The 20758-nt window shown below is 34.6% G+C and overlaps 1 protein-coding gene across 2 annotated transcripts in view; it reads left to right on the top strand.

Annotated features, from left to right (window-relative positions):
* The window catches only part of EPHA3 (EPH receptor A3), a 361700-nt gene that overhangs the window by 15299 nt on the left and 325643 nt on the right, over positions 1–20758 (top strand). For both annotated transcript variants that reach the window (XM_058296035.2, XM_058296036.1), the window contains exon 2: positions 2889–2953. In XM_058296035.2, the coding sequence (XP_058152018.1) occupies positions 2889–2953 (65 nt within the window). The remainder of the gene's footprint in view (positions 1–2888; positions 2954–20758) is intronic.

Here is a 20758-nt window from a genome sequence, read left to right as displayed (position 1 = left end):
ATCCAGAGAAATCACTTATAGCAGGCTTACTTTCAAATTCCATTAACTTTCTTATCTTCCTATCTCAATTATGCCATAGTCAGATTGTCATACAACAGAACACAGGAGATTTGAGGTTTGTATCCCAGGAAGTCCCACTTTAACAATCATTTACTTTAAAGTGTTTTGAATTCTAGTATCGTATTATTCTTACTTGGCTACACATAAAAGCACCAGGGAACACTTCACTGACAACATGTAAACCCCAAGTAAGTGCTTAAAGCATTTTTAAAATTTCAGGGTTCTTCTATATTAGGTTATATATTGCTAGCTTATCATAAATATAATTCAGAAACCAAATGAACTATTGTTAGTATACTAACTTATAAGAACATTGAATTTGCACGGCACACTATAAACTCATAGTGCTTTAAAATCACAACAACAGAAAATAACCAGAGCAGATAAATTTGTTTGCTAGACAACAGAATCGAAATCATGTCTCATGAGTCTAACTGTGTTGATATCATTCACACTAGATGGAGTACACCTAGAATTCAATTTTTCATAGGTGCAATAACTAATTAATCTACTTGACCCATTTTTTCTTGACAATGAGATATTATTGTTTTTGGTTTAGCTGTTCTCTTTTGGATAGAACCCAATTGTTGAAGTGATTAGTAAGAGTCCTTTTCCTCTTATCATTATCATCAGAAAAAACATAAGGGGATTTAGTTCTTTAGTTAACAAGCTATCTTTTAATGAGTGATCTGTTAAACAGAGTATCATTCTTTGCCTCAGACACTTTTTTTCCCTGTAGTTACTCATATTGAAATTAAGTCAGCCATTCATCTTAGCATGTGGAATAACATATTCATCAGTTAGTATATATTCAATTATTATGTATACAACATGGTACATTGAATGAGCTAAACTACTAAAGGCATTGCAAATATTGTCTAATGATTTATGAATACTGGCATTGTAAATTCTGCTATGCAAAGCCTATGTAAAACTAAGTAAAGTCAACTGATGACCATGGTATAACGACCATTTGACCTAGATAGGTTTTCATCAGAATTAATTAATTAAAACATTGTTAATATGCTTTAATCTATTTCTTTTTTAAACTTTAAATTTTTAAAAAAAATTTATTTATTGTATGCTTTAATTTAAAGGTAGGGTATATTTTTATCTTTTCAAATAGTTTCTACTATTGGTTACTCTGAAATATAATTTGTAACATTGATTAATCTGTAGAGTTTTTCATTTTTTTTTGAGAGAGATAACAGCAATGTAATTAAGCATACTTACATCCTGGGAAATCATTCAATTATGGAAATTATGCTGTGTAATCCATGCAGCATGTATCTTCTCTTATCTAAATATAATTACTTCTCATTGAGCTTATTTTATTGAGAAAAATATCTTTAATCATTAAGGAATTCAAGTGTAATAGATTAAGTTAAGGTGTTTTTCTTTTACTATCAAAACTTAGAGAATCTAACTTTTAGAATTGTACCTCTATTAACTCGTAACAATCTGGAGACTTTCTTAAATTCACCTAGTGTGTTTATCATCTAACTAGCTAACCAAATATCTTGCTTTAAAAAGTAGTGCTTGAAAGTTTAGAGTTCTACTATCTCTCAAAATACTATTTTTCTTAATATTTTATAATATTATTTCCTTTGTAAAAGACTAATAAGATGACTAAAGAAAGGGTGTACTTTTTCAGCAACCAGAAACATTTTATTGACAATATGTGACATGTGCAATGTATGTATTACAATTATGATTTGATTTGTATATATACATGGAACCCCTGAAAATGTTTCTCTTTTATGGTATTTATTAATTCACCTGTTCTAGTTCATGTTAATAATATATGTGCAGTTTATGTAACCTTCATTTACATCTTCCATTAGTCAATCATGGGATTGCTTTCTAATTTAGAAGAAACTGTAGTTCTCATTATTTAACAGAGCAATCAGAGTGGGCCTTTAGTTATTAATTAAATTTGAAGTATTTTTTATATTTTAACTTTTAATCCATAACAGATTAATACACTCTGTGTTGAAAATAAATCATTTGCCTTTTTCTTAATAATATATTCAAAATGTAACCCAATGCATGTAATACTTAATTTTTCAACTATAAGTATTGAATAAGAGTCAGAATTTTTAATCTCTAGCAAAAGATTCTAAGCAAAATCACTAAAGCTTTTGGGTAATAACACCTTCTTTAAATAAGTAAAAATTTACTCAGATATTATTATAAATCATACTTTTGCTGTAGTTTCTTCTCAAATTGGAAGCTAAGCATTTTGTTTTTTACACATTAGACAATTAACACAATATTAAAAATACACATTGCAGAATAATATGTTTGGTATTGGTGTTACCAGGACAATAGTAAGATGCCATAGCACAATATATACAAACAGAAATATTAACTCATGCATATTTAAGAAAGTAATGCATAATGGAATACTAAATTGTCAAAATTAATCATCATTGCAGTTATTTTGAAATCATGGTAGCATTGATACTGTTTCTTATTTTGCATTTATATTGTTTCCTATTTAAATATGTAGTTATTCTATAAGAACTAATGATCAATACACTGAATATAAATAAATGCAAAAAGCTTAAAACACTGGAAGTTTATGATGTTTTCACTTTCTTTGTTGTTGCTTTTTTTTTTTCAATTCCCTTCTCCTTATACTCATTATACTCTTAGAATGAGTAAAGTCTAATTTTTGTCAAATTTCTGGTGTCACTTTAGAGATACTTAATATAATCCCAAACAACAAAAAATAGCAACAACAAGAGATAACATTCATTTAACAGAGGCAAATAGAAATAATTCATTTCTTGTAACTGTGTTGGTATATTTGTGTTTTCTTCTAGTCAATCTCCTGGATTCAAAAACAATTCAAGGGGAGCTGGGCTGGATCTCTTATCCGTCACATGGGGTGAGTTCAGTTAACTTTTGAAAGGGAATGTGAATCTATCCATCACATCTCTAAGGGAGCTGAAGAAGTTATTGGTATATTTTTTAAAGGGAACTCCTGCACCTTTGGTAACATGTTATGTTTATAAGTAGGTTCAGTACATGGACTACCATAGCCTAATATTTGTGGCCAAAGGTACTGTTTAAAATTATGAAGTTTTTTTCTTCTGAATTTATCTATTGCTTGTATGGACTGGTTACATAGTTTACTTCTGGCATCATGCAGATGTTAGATAATCACATTTTTTTTGTGATGTGATAAGAGTATTTTAATTGATAAGGCATTCTAAATTTCAGGTAATGTAGAAATTGTGTATTTGAAGACATGTCATAGCATTAAGATCAGTCCTGGTGGCTGTCCCAGAAGAAAGTTAAGATAGGATTTATTTGTCAAGAGAATCAATTTGTGTTGCATTCATTTCTTGTTTAAAGTGCTTGTAATGTATCTAGATTAATTTAAAACTGGAAATTTATTTAGGAAAAACCTGATGCTGACTTCAAATTTTAAACTTTTACAAAGCAATAGTAGCTGACAAGTCAGACATTGACCGCTGAAGTGTGTCGTATTTTGGTGCCCCAATTGTTTATTGTAAGCCTTTTGTGTCAGGAAAGTCTCTTTTCTCTTTTCAGAAAAAGAAACAACAACAACAACAAAAATAAATAAAAAACCCACAGCAAACCATGGTCATACATTTGGAAACTCCTTGTTTCTATAAAATTGTGTAATAAAGGCCTAATCATATCTTTTAGTTTCCAAGTAAAGTATGTGGAAAATGCAAAGTGCTGTTTTAAAATATTTGTCATTGGGACAAATTGGTGTATTCCTTTTCCTTCTACGATAATCTTTTCAAAGTAATTACTTCCACTTAGTATTGGCTGTCGGTCTTTAGATTTTTGTGCTGTTTAATACTAATTTTTAAGTGAGTACCAGCTTCTTCTTCATCATCGGATGTTTTACATCAGGGATACTTCATCTATCTGTCATTTTTGTATCTGCTTCTCTTCCTGACACACCTTGACTTTGACAAAATGCCAAAACCTATCACATAAGCAAACCTTCGTTAGTTGCTTCGGAAGGGAGAGTATGAAGTAAGTCAGGATTTGGTTTTCCCATGGGTGTGAAGGAAATCAAATGAGTAGGATAAACACACAGCCCTGGAAGATAAAAAAAGTGAAATGGAAACTCAGGATTGTGCTGGAAATCTCATTTAAAACTTACCACTTCAAAGTCAACCCAACCTTAATTTTTATTTTAAAAACTTTAGTTATACATTACTCTGTCAGATAACATACCATACAAACTTACTTCTTAAGGATATAAGGAAAGCAAAAATCACAGTGACATTTTACTACAGGATACTAATAATGTACGTTTTAAAACAACAAAAAGAAATTAACTTGTATAGCAAAACAAAAGTGTACTCCATGTTTTCCTTTAAAATATATGTTTCTAGATTTTGTGATGTAAGTTGGCACTTCTGCTTCCAGAAGTATGTAGGGGGGGATGTTCTAGCACCTGCTGCAGGAAGTGTGTGTGGACAAGGAACATCCATAACACGTGGGAACCTGTTAAAAATGAAGACTCTCAGGCCCTTCCCCACACTTTCTGAATCAGAGTCTGCATCTTAACGTGGTCCCAGGTGATCAGTAAGCACATTGACTTTGAGAAACACACGCCTGGGCGACTTAACTCTTTATTTTTCCCATCTCTTTCCCAATATCCCACCTTCCTTTTACTTAGGGATCTTTTATGAGTTCCTCAATGAAAAGTTTTCAGTTTCTCACTTGGCTCAGTGTTGTTTCAAAGAACCTCCTTCAGGTGTTTTGGCCTCCTCTTCACTGCTGTTCTCTGGTGACTTCCCTGCCTCTGATGCATAAAATAGCTGGAAACAGCTGGTAACGCTCTCTAAATGTTTCATTAAAAGTTGAGGGGGAAAAAAATATCTCCTCAATAGGTGATGATACCTACAATGATCAAGAACCCAAAAGCTGAAAGAAAGGAAGGAAGGCAGGAAGGCAAGAAGGAGGGAGGGAAGGAAGGAAAGAAAGAAAAAAGGAAAAGAAAGTATGTGGATTATTGACCTGTGATTGACATTATTTTTATTTTTTTAAAATTCCCTTTCCTACATTATATTAACCATAATGTTCATATGGTATAAACTGTGCTAATAAAAATGTTAGATTAATATTCATTTCTTTCTGAGATACAGATGAAATTTGAGGTGAAAGCACTGCATAGGACATTTAGGCTTGGGATATAAGGCCATTGATTGCATAATTGTTGCTGCCTTTAAGTTAATTTTCCCATTAATTCTTCTTATTGCCTAATCTTTTCTGTTGCCAACATAATAAGGTATTGAGTAGTTCAATTTTGTGTTTATTTTGCTTTTATAGGAGATAGTTAAAACACTTGTGATCTCTTTGCCACAAATTTTTCCATGAAAGATCACATATTATAGCTGGAAACAACTTTGGACATATTATGGTTTAAATTAATTAATCCTAATAAATAGCTATATGTCTGTTTGGAGGTTAACTGAAATATTCATGTAAATTTCAGTAGAAAAATTTATAACATCATTATTGTAATTGAACCATTTAATATAATTAAATGATATTCATTCACTGAAAATCATGCACTGGTGAGTTAGGGTGTTTCTCAATGGGAGTGGGGTGAGTAGTGGACAATTTTGCCCCAGGGAACCTTTGGAAATGTCTGGAGACATTGTTGATTGTCACAGTTTGTGTGTGGGGGAGGAGTGGTTATTGCTCCTGGCATCTAACGATCTCGATCTGACGGGCAATGCCAGAGTTTCCGATAAACATCCTTTGATGCGCAGAACAGCCCTCATGCCCCCCGGCAATAAAGAATGAGCGGACTGAAAATGGCAATAGTGCCAAGATTGTGAAACCTTGCATAGGCGATAAATAATAATGCTCCATCAGGAGCCGTGGTCACTTAAGAGATCCTGGGAGACTGCCAGCTCCTTCTCTACATTCCAACCGTATTCCCATCGGAAGCTCTAAATTCCAAATCTGTTGAAATATAAATTAAAAAAAATAAAGAAATGCTTCATTCCAAATTTGAAATGATCTTTCATGGAATGATCATATCACCTGAGAATTATAAAATTAATATATTTCTTCCATTTTTATTCTCACTTTCCCCGGAGAGGTATTCATACATAAAACCTTACAATTAACTCATGTAACTTTCCTCGGAGGTATATTTCTGTCTCAATTTTAAAATTGTATTTCAAATCTTAGAGGAAATCTGGTAAGAAATTATGGCAGTATACTATTAGGCCTGGGGCAAATTCTCAAAATAAATATCTAGGAGGATATTTAGTGAAACTTTGGTTTTGATTATATGAAGGACATGAAAATGATACTCTAATTTGTAAACTGAAATGATCTGATGGATCATGAACATTGATTCATTTTACAGTGAAAAAGTTTTATTTACAATGCATATTTTCTCACCCTGTGTTTGTTCACGTTAGTAAAACAGACAAGAAATTCCTTCTTTGGTCCTATAAACTTGAATTAAAATGTTTAAATCCTGGACTTAATTCAGAAATTTCAGTAATTCTATATTTTTAATATTCCTTGATGTGGAGGACAGTCAACCCATATAAAGGGCCAGACTTATTGTTGGATTACAGCTTCAAAAGACAGTCTTCTCTCAACACATGACTAGGAACTCCATTGATTGATTTATTGCGTCAATCTCTCAAGTAAAGGTTTTAGTCTGTGTTGATACACTGACAGAGCAGGATGCAAAAGTAAATAGTTTTCACTTAGGACAGTATTGATACTCTAATTAAGAGGTATAAAGGAATCATGAATCATGACTTGCTTAAAAGAAACTCCAAAAAAGAGAAGAGAATGAGGACAAAGGGGTGGGGGGTGGGGGGGAGTATGGAAAAAGTACAGTCTGAAATGGGTGATTCAGTTATAGTTGTGGATAATTAGAAAGAATCACAAATTTAGCAATTGAGACATTATTTTATTTTCTATCTTTCTCCTTTTTCTCTTTTAGAATTTTTTTCCCTAAAGATTCCCTTAGAATTTATTGATGCCTTAACTGTGATAATGTACATAAATAGAAATATTCTTTTGGCCAATAGAGACACCATTGTTTGCCCATTGATATCTTTTCACTGGCTTCAGACTGATTGACTTGTTTAAACAGGTTTTTACTCTCCCATGAGTTCCTGTGTCCTGTGTCATGGAAATTCATTTCAAGTGATTGCTTTAGGAAAGAGCCAGTAATGCTAATGAGATGAAAGCAGAATGCCAGTGACTTTTGGGAATGGTTTTACTCCTGGGTAAAAGGGTTTGGAGAGGCCAGGCACTTTCTACTCCTCTGCTTGCCACTTGAAGGCCCAACAGCTTCATATACTTCCTAACCAGAAAGGCAGAGAGTCAGGGGCTCTTCAGAGAAAAACCTTGGAGCCTTGCCATCACTGAATCACTGACTTACCCAATTCTGGTACTACTCTGCCTCCCTACATTCTGTGACATGAAATAATAGATTTTTGTTATTGTTTATGTTCTCCTCAATTAGTATTTCATACTGAAATATAAAAGTCATCCTGATAGAATATAATGTTTTATATCCTGGTCAAATATCCTTATTTGTAAATTGGATTATGGCAATGCATAATTGTATGCCACAATTCTATTTGTATTTTCTCTGGCTATCTTTTTTAGTACTTTAGTGATGCCAAACGTAATAGACAGAATAGTGAAATAGAATAAGCGCACCATTTAATTTTGGGACACCTGTATTTGAATTCTTATTGATTGTATGGTCTGGTATAAGCCAACTAACCTTCAAAAGCATTTGCCCTCTTTTTTTTTTTTTTTTTATAGTGTAACAGCAAATCTTATGTCCTAGCACTTTTTTTCTTTTCTTTATTTTCTTTTAAAATTTACATTAAAAAAAATGAGGTCCCCATATTCTCCCCAGCCCCCTACCCCACTCCTCCCATCTCTCTTCCATCACCATGCCACATTCACTGCACCTGGTGAATACATTTTGGAGCACTTCTGCACCACATGGACAGTGGTCTAATTGTAGTCTACACTCTCCCCCATTCTACCCAGTGGGCATGGCAGGACACACAATGTCCAGCATCTGTCCCTGCAGCACCACCCAGGACAACTCCAAATCCTGAAAATGCCCCCATATCGTATCTCTTCTTTCCTCTCCCTGCCATCAGCAGGACTTTCTCCACGTCAATATTACAATTTCTTCCCTTACTAATCACAATAGTTCCCCAGCAGAACACCAGTAAGTCCACCCTAATCTATACTCTATGCCTTCATCCTGTGGACCCTGGGATGGTTAAGTCCAGCCCCCCTCTATATCAAGAGGGGGCTTAGATTCCACATGGATGATGGATGCAATTCTCTTGCTTGCAGTTGTAGGCACTTTTGGCTGCCTGGTGTGGTGGTTAATCTTCTTCATCTCCCTGTTAGCTGGCCAGGGTAAGTCCAATAAACCAGAGGGTAGGAGTTGCAAGTCTACTGAAGTTCAGGGTCTGACTGTCACATGAACAGTCCAGAGATTCAGGTCTCCTAAGTATATAGCAACCCAACACCAACTACAGGTCCAGTTAAAGTAACAGAAGAGACGTGTTTAAAAAGGTCATATCTGAGTCCAACTCCATCACACTCAGGAACACAAATTCCAAAGTAGTGCCAACTGACATGGCCCTGAATCCAGAGCCATCTGCCATGACCATAGAACCTGTGGGTCTCTATAGTCCTCTGGACAACTAGTACCTGGGTTTCTATCTACTTTGGCTGTCTTCAGTACCTGAGGCATGTGTAAGCACTACCCCTCTGATGACCACCTGCCTCTTTTTTGGAGACTGATAGCCATATAAACTCATTTGCCCTTCCCATTTCCCCCTTTTATCCAAGGTCAAAAAGCAGTTTTTAACACCTGATATTATTTGTAGGCTGAGATATTCTGCTGGTCTGAGTTGACCCTTTTATTCAAGGTCTTTTTCCAGTTACAGCATCAGCTGGTGCTTGTAATAATCCCTTGGTGCCAGGGAGGCTCATTCAGGAGTCATGTCCCACACTGGGGGCAAGGTAATACATTTTCATGCTGAGTTTGGCTTAGAGAGTGGCCACATTTGAGCAATATGGAAGTTCTCAGGAGGTAACTCTCAGGCACCCTGCAGCTCTAGGCCTAGTTCATATTTCAGGCACACAGGCTCATAATTGGAGCCACCAGTATCAAGGGCTCATTGTTGGACCATCCATCTTTAATGGTCTTCACAATTGCACTTGAGGGATTGTTGCTGTTCCATTGGAGAATGTCATAGAGCTCCCCTGGCTAGGAACTCAACACTCTCTCAGTTGTCATTTTTAACAGAAACCACTATGAAAATATCCAAACATTTGTATGTACAAGCCCTGGAGAACTCCCTCCCAACCATGTGCCCCCTATCAATAACACCGCACACCAGTGTTCCTGCCTGCCATAGTTGAACCTCTCTGTAGTCCAAAACTTCTTTAAAAAGGAAGCCTATTATATTGCCAGCTTCCATTAATAGAAAAATGGAATATAGTGATGGGTTTAAAGGTTAGATGTAGAATACATAGTAATTTAGAGAAATTAAATAAAGGAAAAATAAACTGGGGTATCAAAAAATGAAAAAATGAAAAAGCTTTGTTTTTGATATTTTGCCTTTCATCACTGCTGTAGGTGTTGCTCTGTATGTACAGTGGCAAGGCAATTTCTTCCATTTCTTCCTCAGTGTTTATATCCTTTCTTTTTTTCTAATTATTAAGTTTGTCTTCACATAAGTTTTAGATCACAGTAATTCACATACACAATATATTTTACACCCACATATCCAATATCAAACCCTTTGTCCCTTCCCCAGCAACGATCTTTTTACATGTTCTTATTATATTTGTGGCAGCTGATGTACAGATATTGAAACAATAGCTTTCAAACATGGTTCCATTTGAGTTTACATTATGGTTTATATTTTTGGCTATAAAATTTTCTAAATTTTTAGTTTTCTTATGTTTCACATTATGGTTTGCATTTTAGCATATAGACTTTTATACATTTTTGGTGTAATTTAACATGTCCTATATCCATCATTTCATGATCTTGTGGAACACTTCTATTTCCTTACAGTTACACTGATTCCTATATTCAACACCTCTTTCCCCCTCCTCTCAGGGCTCACCACGACAATCAATCTTCATTAATTGAAGGACCATATTCAGAGATACTTGAAACAATGTTGAGGGCTTGACATACTTGACTGCCCTACCCCATTGGGAGCCACCGTTCTCTTGAGAGATACAATTCCCTCTGTCTGAAGACATCAGTCCTCCCCAGGATGTGGGTATACATTCACTCTCATTGTATGGGTCTCCACCCAATGATATAACCCACTATGGCAAAATGAGCACTCACATACTCCCTAGAAGTTTGCCTTGTGTCAGATGCCCCCCTTTCAGCATCTTAAACAGGTAACCTTCCATATTATATTTTCTAAAGAATTTTCTCTACATTATAATTTCAAACACATATCTGACAATCTCCTATGTTCAAATGTTGTCCCCACCCTACCCCCAATTTCTTGGGCCATCTGACCCATCCTCCCATCCCAACCCCCCCCATGCCCACAAAGCCTCCCCCAAAGGTATCCCTAAGCCCCCATTTTATCCCTTCCCTGTGCAAATACTTACCTCCAGCTTATCATAGATTTCACCCATGTAGGTGTCAGCTCACAACCTTCTTCTACCCCCCACCTTCCTTTAAGTTTATTGCTCAGTCTCTAGCTCTCTGAGACAGCTTGGCTTACTTATTTCATATCAGAGAGGTCATGTAGTATTTGTCCTTCAATGCCTGGGTTGCTTCATTCAACATAAGGTTCTCAGGATTCATCCATGTTATCACATGTGTTTGTAGTTTATTTGTTATTACAGCTGAGTAGCATTCCATTGTATGTATATACCACATTTTATTTATTCCCTCATCTGTTGATGGGCATTTGGGTTGATTCCAGCTTTTGGCAATAGTGAATAGTGCTGCTGTGAACATTGTTGTGCATATATCGGTTTGTGTCCTTGTTTTCAGTTCTATTGGGTATACACCCAGCAGTTGAATTGCTGGGTCATATGGCAAACCTATAACCAGTTTTTTGAGAAACCATGAAACTGTCCTCCAGAATGGCTGGATCCTTCTGCATTCCCACCAGCAGTGGATGAGTGTTCCCATTCCTCCACATCCTCTCCAACAATTGTAGTCTTCTGAATCTTTGATTGCTGCCAGTCTTATGGGAGTAAGATGGTATCTCATTGTAGTTTTGATTTGCATTTCCCTAATAGCTAGAGATTTGGAGCATTTTTTCATGTGTTTTTTAGCCATCTGTGTATCTTCTTCAGAGAGGTGTCTGTTCAAATCTTTTTCCCATTTTTTAAATGGGCTGTTTGTCTTTTTATTTTCAAGATATAGGAGTTCTTTATATATGCAAGATATAAGTCACCTATCAGATATATGGTTACCAAATATTTTCTCCCATTGTGTAGGCTCTCTTTTCACTTTCTTGACAAACTCCTTTGAGGTGCAGAAGGCTTTAATTTTGAGGAAGTCCCATTTATCTATTTGTTCTTTTGCTGCTTGTGCTTCTGGTGTAAAGTTCATGAAGCCATTTCCTATTACACAGTCCTATAGATGCTTCCCTATGTTGCTTTCCAAGGTCTTTATGGTCTTGGCTCTTACATTTAGGTCTTTGATCCATCTAGTGTCAATTTTTATATAAGGTGTGAGTTGGTTATCCTCTTTCGTTCCTTTACATATGGATGTCCAGTTCTCCAGGCACCATTTGTTGAAGAGGCCATTCTCTCCCAATAGAGACGGTTTGGTGGCCTTGTCAAATACCATATGGCTGTATATATGAGGATCTATATCAGAACTCTCAATTTGGTTCCATTGGTCAGTGTGCCTCTCCTTGTGCCAATACCATGCCATTTTCACTACTGTAGCTTTGGAGTATGTTTTGAAGTCAGGTAGTGTGATTCCTCCAATTTCATTTTTCTTTTTCAGTATGTCTTTGGCTATTCGGGGCCTCTTTTCTTTCCAAATAAGTTTCATAGTTAATTTCTCTAGTTCATTAAAGAACACTGTTTTGATTTTTATTGTGATTGCATTGAATCAGTAGGTCAGTTTTGGTAGGATAGACATCTTAATAATATTTAGTCTTCCTATCCATGAACAGGAAATATTTTTCCATTTATTTAGGTCTTCTTTGATTTCCTTGAAAAGTGTTGTGTAGTTTTCTGTGTATAAGTCTTTTACATCTTTAGTTAAATTTATTCCTAGGTATTTGATTTTTTAGTTTACTATTGTAAGTGGTATTTGATTTCTGATTTCCTCCTCAGATTGCTCATTATTGGTATATAGAAATGCTACTGATTTTTGTGCATTGATCTTGTTACCTGAGACTTTAAGGAACTCATTTATAATTTCTAGAAGCTTTGTTGTAGACTTCTCAGGGTTTTCTATGTATAGGATCATATCATCTGCAAATAGTGAAATTCTGACTTCTTCTTTTCCAATTTGGATGCCTTTTATGTCTGGTTCTTGCCTCAGTGCTTGAGCAAGTACTTCTAAGACAATGTTAAATAGAAGGGGTGATAGTGGGCATCCTTGTCTTGTTCCTGATCTTAGAGGGAAAGATTTTAGGATTTCACCATTATAAATGATGTTAGCTGTGGTTTCATATATACTCTTTATCATGTTCAGAAAGTTTTCTTCTATTCCGATCTTTTGCAGTGTTTTTATCAAGAAAGGGTGCTGAAGAATATCCCTGTCTACATAAAATAACATGACTTTAAAATGCTGTTTGACCTAAAGTAAGGGGGAAATGGAAAGGAGAAATGAGTTTATATGGCTACGAGTTTCTAAAAAAGAGTCTGGAGGCTGGCAGAAGGATTGCCCTTATGCACAACTGAGCAGAGTCAGAGAGACAGATAAAGCAGATACAACCCCCAGATATTGGTTCCTTTGAAGGCTAAAGAGACCCATGAGAGTTATGGCCATGGCCGATGGGGTTAACTACCAGGGCAGATGGCCCCTCTTTGGAAATGGTGTTTATGTGTGATGAATCTGGACTCAGATGGGATCTCCCTTCATAAGACTTTCATGCTAATGTGCTGGAGGTGCAGTTAATGTTGGGGTTTAAGATATATTTAGGGGATTTGAATCTCTGGACTGACAATGTGATAGCCAGATCCTGAGCCTCAACAGACTCCAGCACCTACAATCTGATTTATTGGACTTACCGCACTCAGCTAAGATGGAGGTGAAGAAGGACAACCACCACACCATGGAGCCTAGAGTGATTACAACTGAAAATGGGAGGATTGCATCCAGCATCCAGGTGGAATCTGAGCCTCCTCTTGACATAAAGGTGCAATGGACACAACCAATCCAGTGTCCACATAGAAGAGGTGGCATTGGATTGGGAAAAGTGGACATAATGGACAAAAGGTATGGGGAAAGGCAGGAAGAGATGAGAGGTGGAGGCGTCTTCGGGACATGGAGCTGCCCTGGATGGTGCTTCAGAGGTAATCACCGGACATTGTAAATCCTCACAGGGCCTACATGATGGAATAGAGGAGAGTATGGGCCATGATGTGAACCAATGTATATGAGGTGCAGAGGTGCCCAAAGATGTACTTACCAAATCCAATGGATGTGTCATGATGATGGGAACGAGTGTTGTTGGGGGGGCGGAGAGGGGGGGTGGGGGGGTGGGGTTGAATGGGACCTCACATATATATTTTTAATGTAATATTATTACAAAGTCAATAAAAAATAAAAAAATTAAAAAAAAAAAAAAAAAAAAGAAAGGGTGCTGTATTTTGTCAAATGCTTTTTCTGCATCTATAGATATGATCATGTGATTTTTTTCCTTCAATATGTTTATATGATGTATTACATTAATTGATTTTCTTATGTTGAAACTTGCTTGCATACCAGGAATGAATCCCCCTTAGTCATGGTGTATAATTTGTTTAATGTGTTGTTGAATACAATTAGCAAGTATTTTGTTGAGAATTTCCATGTCTAGGTTCATTAGAGAGATTGGTCTGTAATTTTCCTTTCTTGTGGTATCTTTCTTTGGCTTTGGTATTAGAGTAAATGTTGGCATCATAGAATGAGTTAGGCAATGTTCCTTCTGTTTCGATTTTTTGGAAGCGTTTAAGCAAGATTGGTGTTAGTTCTTTTTGGAATATTTGGTAGAATTCACCTGTGATGCCATCTGGCACAAGGCTCTTCTTAGATGGGAGGGTTTTAATGACGAATTCTATCACTTTATTTGTGACTGGTTTGTTGAGATCGTCAATTTCGTCTTTTCTCAATGTAGGCTGCTTATGTGTTTCTAGGAATTTGTCCATTGCTGTCCTAGCACTTTTGAGCAAATGAGATATATCTATGAAACTGTATATTATATAAGTTTGTATCTATGTATTTATATGTGTATGTATATGAGATAGTTCATGTTAAAGAGCTATATAAATTTTAGGTCTTATTCTAAGACAGATAAGCTGTGAGATTCTCCCATTCTAGTCCAAAATATTTTTCTCAAGTCTTTGAAATATTTCCTTAAATCTAAGCCTATACTTGGTGTCTTGGATTTGGATTTAGAGGAAGGAAATTGACAGTATTGCCTGAAGTGCTGTGAACAACTCTTCTGAATTGAGATTCTATAATATCACATTTGACATCACATGATTGTTATTTCAAGTCTGCAGAGATTAAAGTTTGTGTATGATCTTGACACTGTATTTTGAACTGAAGCAGTCAAAATACAATGGTTGGATGCCCAATTTATTTACTTTAAGTTTTAAGTGATTATTAATAGAATTTCTTCACAATATTTCAAACCTCAGGTGAAATTATACTTTTTTCAGGGACACATTCTTAACTCCCCGTATGCCGTACTTCTACTACTCCCAGAATACCATACAACAAACTGCTAAGTAATCTTGTCTATCTCCTCATACTAGTTCTTTTTTGTATCTCCACAGCTTACAACTGTACATTAATGCAATTATTTTTACTGATATTTATATCCTCCAGGAACCTGAAAACTCTATAAGCCAGTTCCAATTCATGACATTCTCTCTTTCATTCCCTACATTTAGATTTATTGGATGACTTACACATTGTTAAAATTGCCCAAATAAATGAGTAATAAAGGCTTTCCCAAACAAGGAAGGATAACAAAACTAACACTGTATTTGTATTTGTTGAGAAAAATTTGATGATTCCCAATCTGTTATTTAAATGACCTCTGTTAAATATTTTACTCTCTCCTTCAAAGGCATAAACTTAAGTGATTTTATGAAACCTAGTCTTTATAACATATTTATATCTATATTATATTAGGTATAATATAGTATTATATTAATTTTTATTTTGCAGAGATCTTCAGTTAAATATACCTAGAACATACTACAAGCCTATGAATTAGAAGTTAACTAAAAAGAAAACTAAGTAAATGGAGTTTTATATTGAAAATTATATTGATTATTGCCTATAGGTAGCAAACCAGAATCCAGCAAATAATAAATTCTATTTAACTAAGAATAGAAATGTTTGGAATTGAATGAATCATAAAGAGGGATGCAAACTCTCCCCAGCTTTTTTCCTGTCCAGTATAGTGTCATTTGCTTTTCATATACTATTAAGTATTGCTGTTTGTGAGGTCTGGAATCTAAAAATCTTATACATGGATTTCTAGCTTTCACTTTGTGAGTGGAGTCTGAAATGCAGAAAGAATTTTTTGACAACTGGGTGTCAGCAATAACCACCTGGGATTCTGCCTTTATGAATCACAGTCCAAATTCTGCTTCATATGCTGAATATTTGATCCAGAAAAATCATATTTTTTGACACATGTGATATGATTCTTTGTCATTTGAAATTTTTCTGCCTTGAGTCTATTTTAAATATGTCACTTTCAACTACCATGCTGACCTTTCAAAGAAAGATATCTGATCAAATTAGAGAAACACAGCAAAGTTTTCCTTTTTTTTTTTCTGTAAGTTTCTCCTTATAACAATATGGCCTATTAAAGAAAGTGAAATGTTGATATGTATAAATACCAGGAAAGAAAAAATTTATTCCAGCAACATATAATTGATAAAAGTGAAAACATTTTCTTGTATATGGTTCAATGGAATTTTTTATTGGCACTTAAAAAAAAATACAAACCAATTTTTCATTGGTAAATTTGTAAATTTCTATGTGAATTTTCCTTTCTACAGAAAAAACAGTATTTATATTTTGGGGATTAAATTCACATCAAACTGTGTTACTTTGTTTATGGAACTTCAAATTAGTATAGTTTCTGGTCAAAAGGAATGGTTATTAAATAGAAATGAATAGATAGAGTGAGAGCACATCGTAGAATATACTAGAATATAGAAATTATAATTTAAAAAAATAATTCCTTTCTTATTCAATTTATTATACAATAAATTTGTGGAAACACATGCAAAATAGCATATGGCAAACTTAATATCATACTCCAAATTGCATAGAAATGCCCTGCTCCTTTAATATTTTTTAGCGTACTTAGAATAAACACTGTTTTCAAGCTTCAAAGTTCAAGCTTCCAGTGAAAGGGAGTTTCAATTCTATCATTTTTTGATTGTAAATGAAGAATTTTGATGGGAATTTATAAAGGCAAGAATTCATTTTTTATTTTATTTTGTTTATTTTTCTCCTTTGGTCATTTTTCTGTTTGTTTTTTGTTTTGTGTTTTTTTAGTTCTGTGAATTAATAGTTTTCCCTCTTAAGTTTATTATACTCTGGTGTTTAATTGCTTTTGAAAGATTTTTAAAAATATATTAAATTTTATCTGTAAAAAATATGGTGTGAAATGCTTCTAAAATAAGATGTGTCTCAAATAATATCCATTGTATCTGAGAATGTTTAAAAGTTATGATACATACAGTACAAATCACCTATTTCTGCAACCGTAATAGTCCCTTGATACATCACTTATTTCCTCAGAATTATGCTCACTTTAGTCAGAAATTATTATATGAATAAAACATTATCAAAGTAGTTACTGAAATCACTTGGGAGATGCTAAAATCTCTTACTATTAAGAAGAAAAACACCAGTAGGGCAATACTGGATTTTCTGAGTTTTCCTAATTTTACAAATTATTTTTAGTCATACTATTCACAGTGCTGTTTGCTGTAGGTAATCTAACAGATCAAAATCCTTACTTGTTAATTTGGGTACAGCAGTTGTTAGAAGTGCAAACTGGGTCCCTACCAAGAACATTAGAAATTATGAGGGTGCAGCCTAGCCATCTGTCTGATAATAGGTCCTCCATGTATTCTGATGCTGCTGAAGTTAGGAATCACTGTGCTAGGAAATCATTATCTGATGTAATGAGGCATGTGTTACTCAGTAAGTTATTCAGCTATTGCTTGATATAGTGTTTTAATTCACCCCAACCTCCTAATTAATATAGCAGTATTCATGATTCATGATTAATATATCTATTGATGTCTTTAGGATTTTACTATAAACACACAGTGAGAGAAAAATAGGTATTTTATTGGCAACTTGTGGATGTCATTCTTAGCAGTTTCTCACAGGCACTCATTAGAATCAGAATTTTTCTCATATAATTTTGTAGTTCTGTTTAAATTGCAATCTAGTTACTGCAGTATTTGGAAGTGCTGAAGATATTTTTATGTAGTGTTTATATATATAGTGTGACAATTTGAGATTATTAGATTATGAACCCCAAAAAAGATAAGGATTATGTTTGTCAACTGGTCTGTTTCTTTGGGTGTGATACCCTTTGATTGTATTAGATTCAGCTGAGATGACTTTGATTAAATTATGTTAAGACTGGGGCTTTGATTTGATCAGGTCAGTAGGGTATAATAAGGTTAAGTCCCATCCTTTAGTAGACTGATATAAACTGGAACTCCTCAAGAAAACCCAGAAGAAGATACATAGGAAGAAAGACAGCTCCATAAACCTGGAAGAGGAGAGAACTTGTTCATTTCGGGCCTGCCATGTGACAGAAAGGAGAAGGCTCAAATAGCTAAAGTAAATAGCTAAAGTCCCAGGAAAAGAGATGTGCCCTATGCCAGGCTATAACTGAAACAGAGGAAGGCTAAACCCTCACAGAGATCGCATACCATCTTGCTTCAACATGTGAAAACTGATTTTGGTGAGAAAATAACCTCGAGTTAGACTTTTTAGGACCTTGGGACTGTAAGCTTTTACCCCAAATAAATACTCTTTTATAGAAGCCAACAGATTTCTGGTACTTTGCATAAGCACCCCTTCAGCAGACTAATACATCTGGTATCTATTGTTCATAATAAAAGTAATGGCTTTAAAACCTAAGGAAAGAAAAGGAATGAATGTAAAGGTAGGGAATTTGGGATTTGGGATACGGAAGCCTTCATAGATTAGTTACTAGAATAAAAGATAAGTATGGAAAATGACTAGACAAATGCATAGACTATACTGGGATCATATTGTGATGTGTTTTATGTGCCACACTAAAGATATTTGACATCATTCCAAAGGCAATGGTTTAAGCAGGTGATTAAGGGGGATTGAAGGAGACAGAAGTCATAAAAAGTGGTTGGAAACAACTTATAAAGTTCCCATGGTACATTTAGTATTGACCATCTATTCCTTTGGTGTTAGCAATTTGGCATAAGATTCAACTTTCATTATTTTGCTAGCACTCTAAGAAGGGTTATTCTAAAAAATCAAATCTTCCCTTTCTTCAAATTAGCAGATCAATTTTATAATAAAAGTATAAAACAAGAGAAGACTTATTTGGAAAACTGAGTGAGTTTTAAGGACATTGGAAAACTTGATGGGAATGATTATCTAATAAACTAAGGAAGGCAAAGTCAGAGAGAAAATGGTGTATAATGTGCACTAACAGTAAAAGGGATTGCAATTCTGTTCTCTATAATGATATCAGTTAGTGTTCTTCGGGAACTGAGGTTAAGAATAAGTCAAAATATTAATAAATGTTAACTGTAACCTCCCTATTCAATACAAAGTGACAAGATCACAGCTCAAAAATTGGGGGTGGAGGGTGGGGGTCAGCCAGTGCAGAAAGAGAGATGGGATAGTTTTAAAGAACTTTTTAACTCCCAGTCTATACTTGGATACTTATTTCATGCTGTAGAATTCCAAGAAGGCGGATACACATAGTCTTTACAAGTGTACTCAAAAGTTCTTCAGAATGCTCAAAGCCTGTTGGTTTTATGAATCAATTTTGTAACTCTGCTTACACAGGAATTCCCTAGATATGTAGGACATTCCTTTATGTTGGTTGTATGGCTGAGAGGGTTAAGTAGAATTGTGAAAAAATTTTGAAGATAAAGTTGCCTATTCCAAGTTTTGGAGAGACCATCAACAAGTTAGTTACAAACCGTAAAAAATAACTACATAGAGTACTCTGTGAAATGTTTCTTGATAGAGCTGCTTCATTTTTCTCTTTAAGAGCAGCACAAATTTACCTTATTTGGGGCACTAGAACATATTTGAAGAAGTAATCAATTTTAGAGTCAGCAGAGACTTAGAAATCAACCCTAATTGCATAGACAAGCGGCTGAGGCTTGGAGGATCTTAGTGACATGCCCAAGACCACATCATTGCTTCTGGGTGTGGGTTCAGTACTGTTTCATTACTCTGCATTGCCTTAGTGTGTGAACAGTACCAGAGAAGGCTTCAAGATGATATGGTTTAATATTTAACAAATTATCCTTCCTCATATTTCAAGACCATTTCGTCTGAGTGTCATACCTTAAAACATCCTAAATAATGACCAAATCTTGGGATACATCAGTCAACTTAGAGTTCCTATCTCTCAGCAGTTGAAAAATGCTGATCTTTCATAAGCGCAAGAGGGAAATTGGGTAGTACAGGACTATTATTAGCTTTCCATTCTTGTGGATGCATATCCCCACATTGCAACTTGATTTATGATCTAGGGACTGAGCTGTCACTTGATGACTAAGGACACTTAACTCATTCTCTGACAACTAGAAATTGATTTTAGCTTAGATTCAGATATAAATCAGAATCTATTACTTTGAAAATATTTTTAAATGGTAGCTTATATTCAAAACAAATCTCATGCAATTTCAATTTTGATAAAAACTAGTACATGTATTTAGATCTTTTTAAAGATTAATACATCATTTTAATGTGACTATTCTTGAAAAGAAGGCTTAGATATGCTATCTTCTAGTCAGTAAATCCTCTTCAAGATTCAACATATTCTGATTTGTAGCTTTATTTAGGTGCCTTCTGAACAACCAAAATAGTCACTAAATTTTTATATTGGATACTTTTCACAGGAAAGTATGGTACCCATATATAGCTTTCACAATGATTTTATAATTATTTATTAGGTTAACAAATTAGTCCCAACAAATTTTGGGACTAAAATATAAAAATGAACAGTGGAATTTCATAATCCAAGAAAAATTATGTGGTGAAATTTGCCTTAGTAATATTCCCTAGTATAATTCATCAGAATAACATCTCTTCCAAAATAAAACCTTTTTCTTTTCTAAAAAAAAAGATCCTCATTCAAGAAAAATCTTAAGTCTGTAAAAATTTTTGAGAGCAATGAAGATGAAAGAATTATTTGGAAAGGAAAGTATAGAAGAGGTCATTTTAATTCTAAACTGTTTTAATCCT

The sequence above is a fragment of the Dasypus novemcinctus genome, chromosome 4 (genome assembly GCF_030445035.2).
Source record: "Dasypus novemcinctus isolate mDasNov1 chromosome 4, mDasNov1.1.hap2, whole genome shotgun sequence".
NCBI classification, from domain to species: Eukaryota; Metazoa; Chordata; class Mammalia; order Cingulata; family Dasypodidae; genus Dasypus; species Dasypus novemcinctus.
The sequence above is the reverse complement of the archived record's forward strand: the minus strand, read 5'-3'. Positions and strand labels throughout refer to the sequence as shown.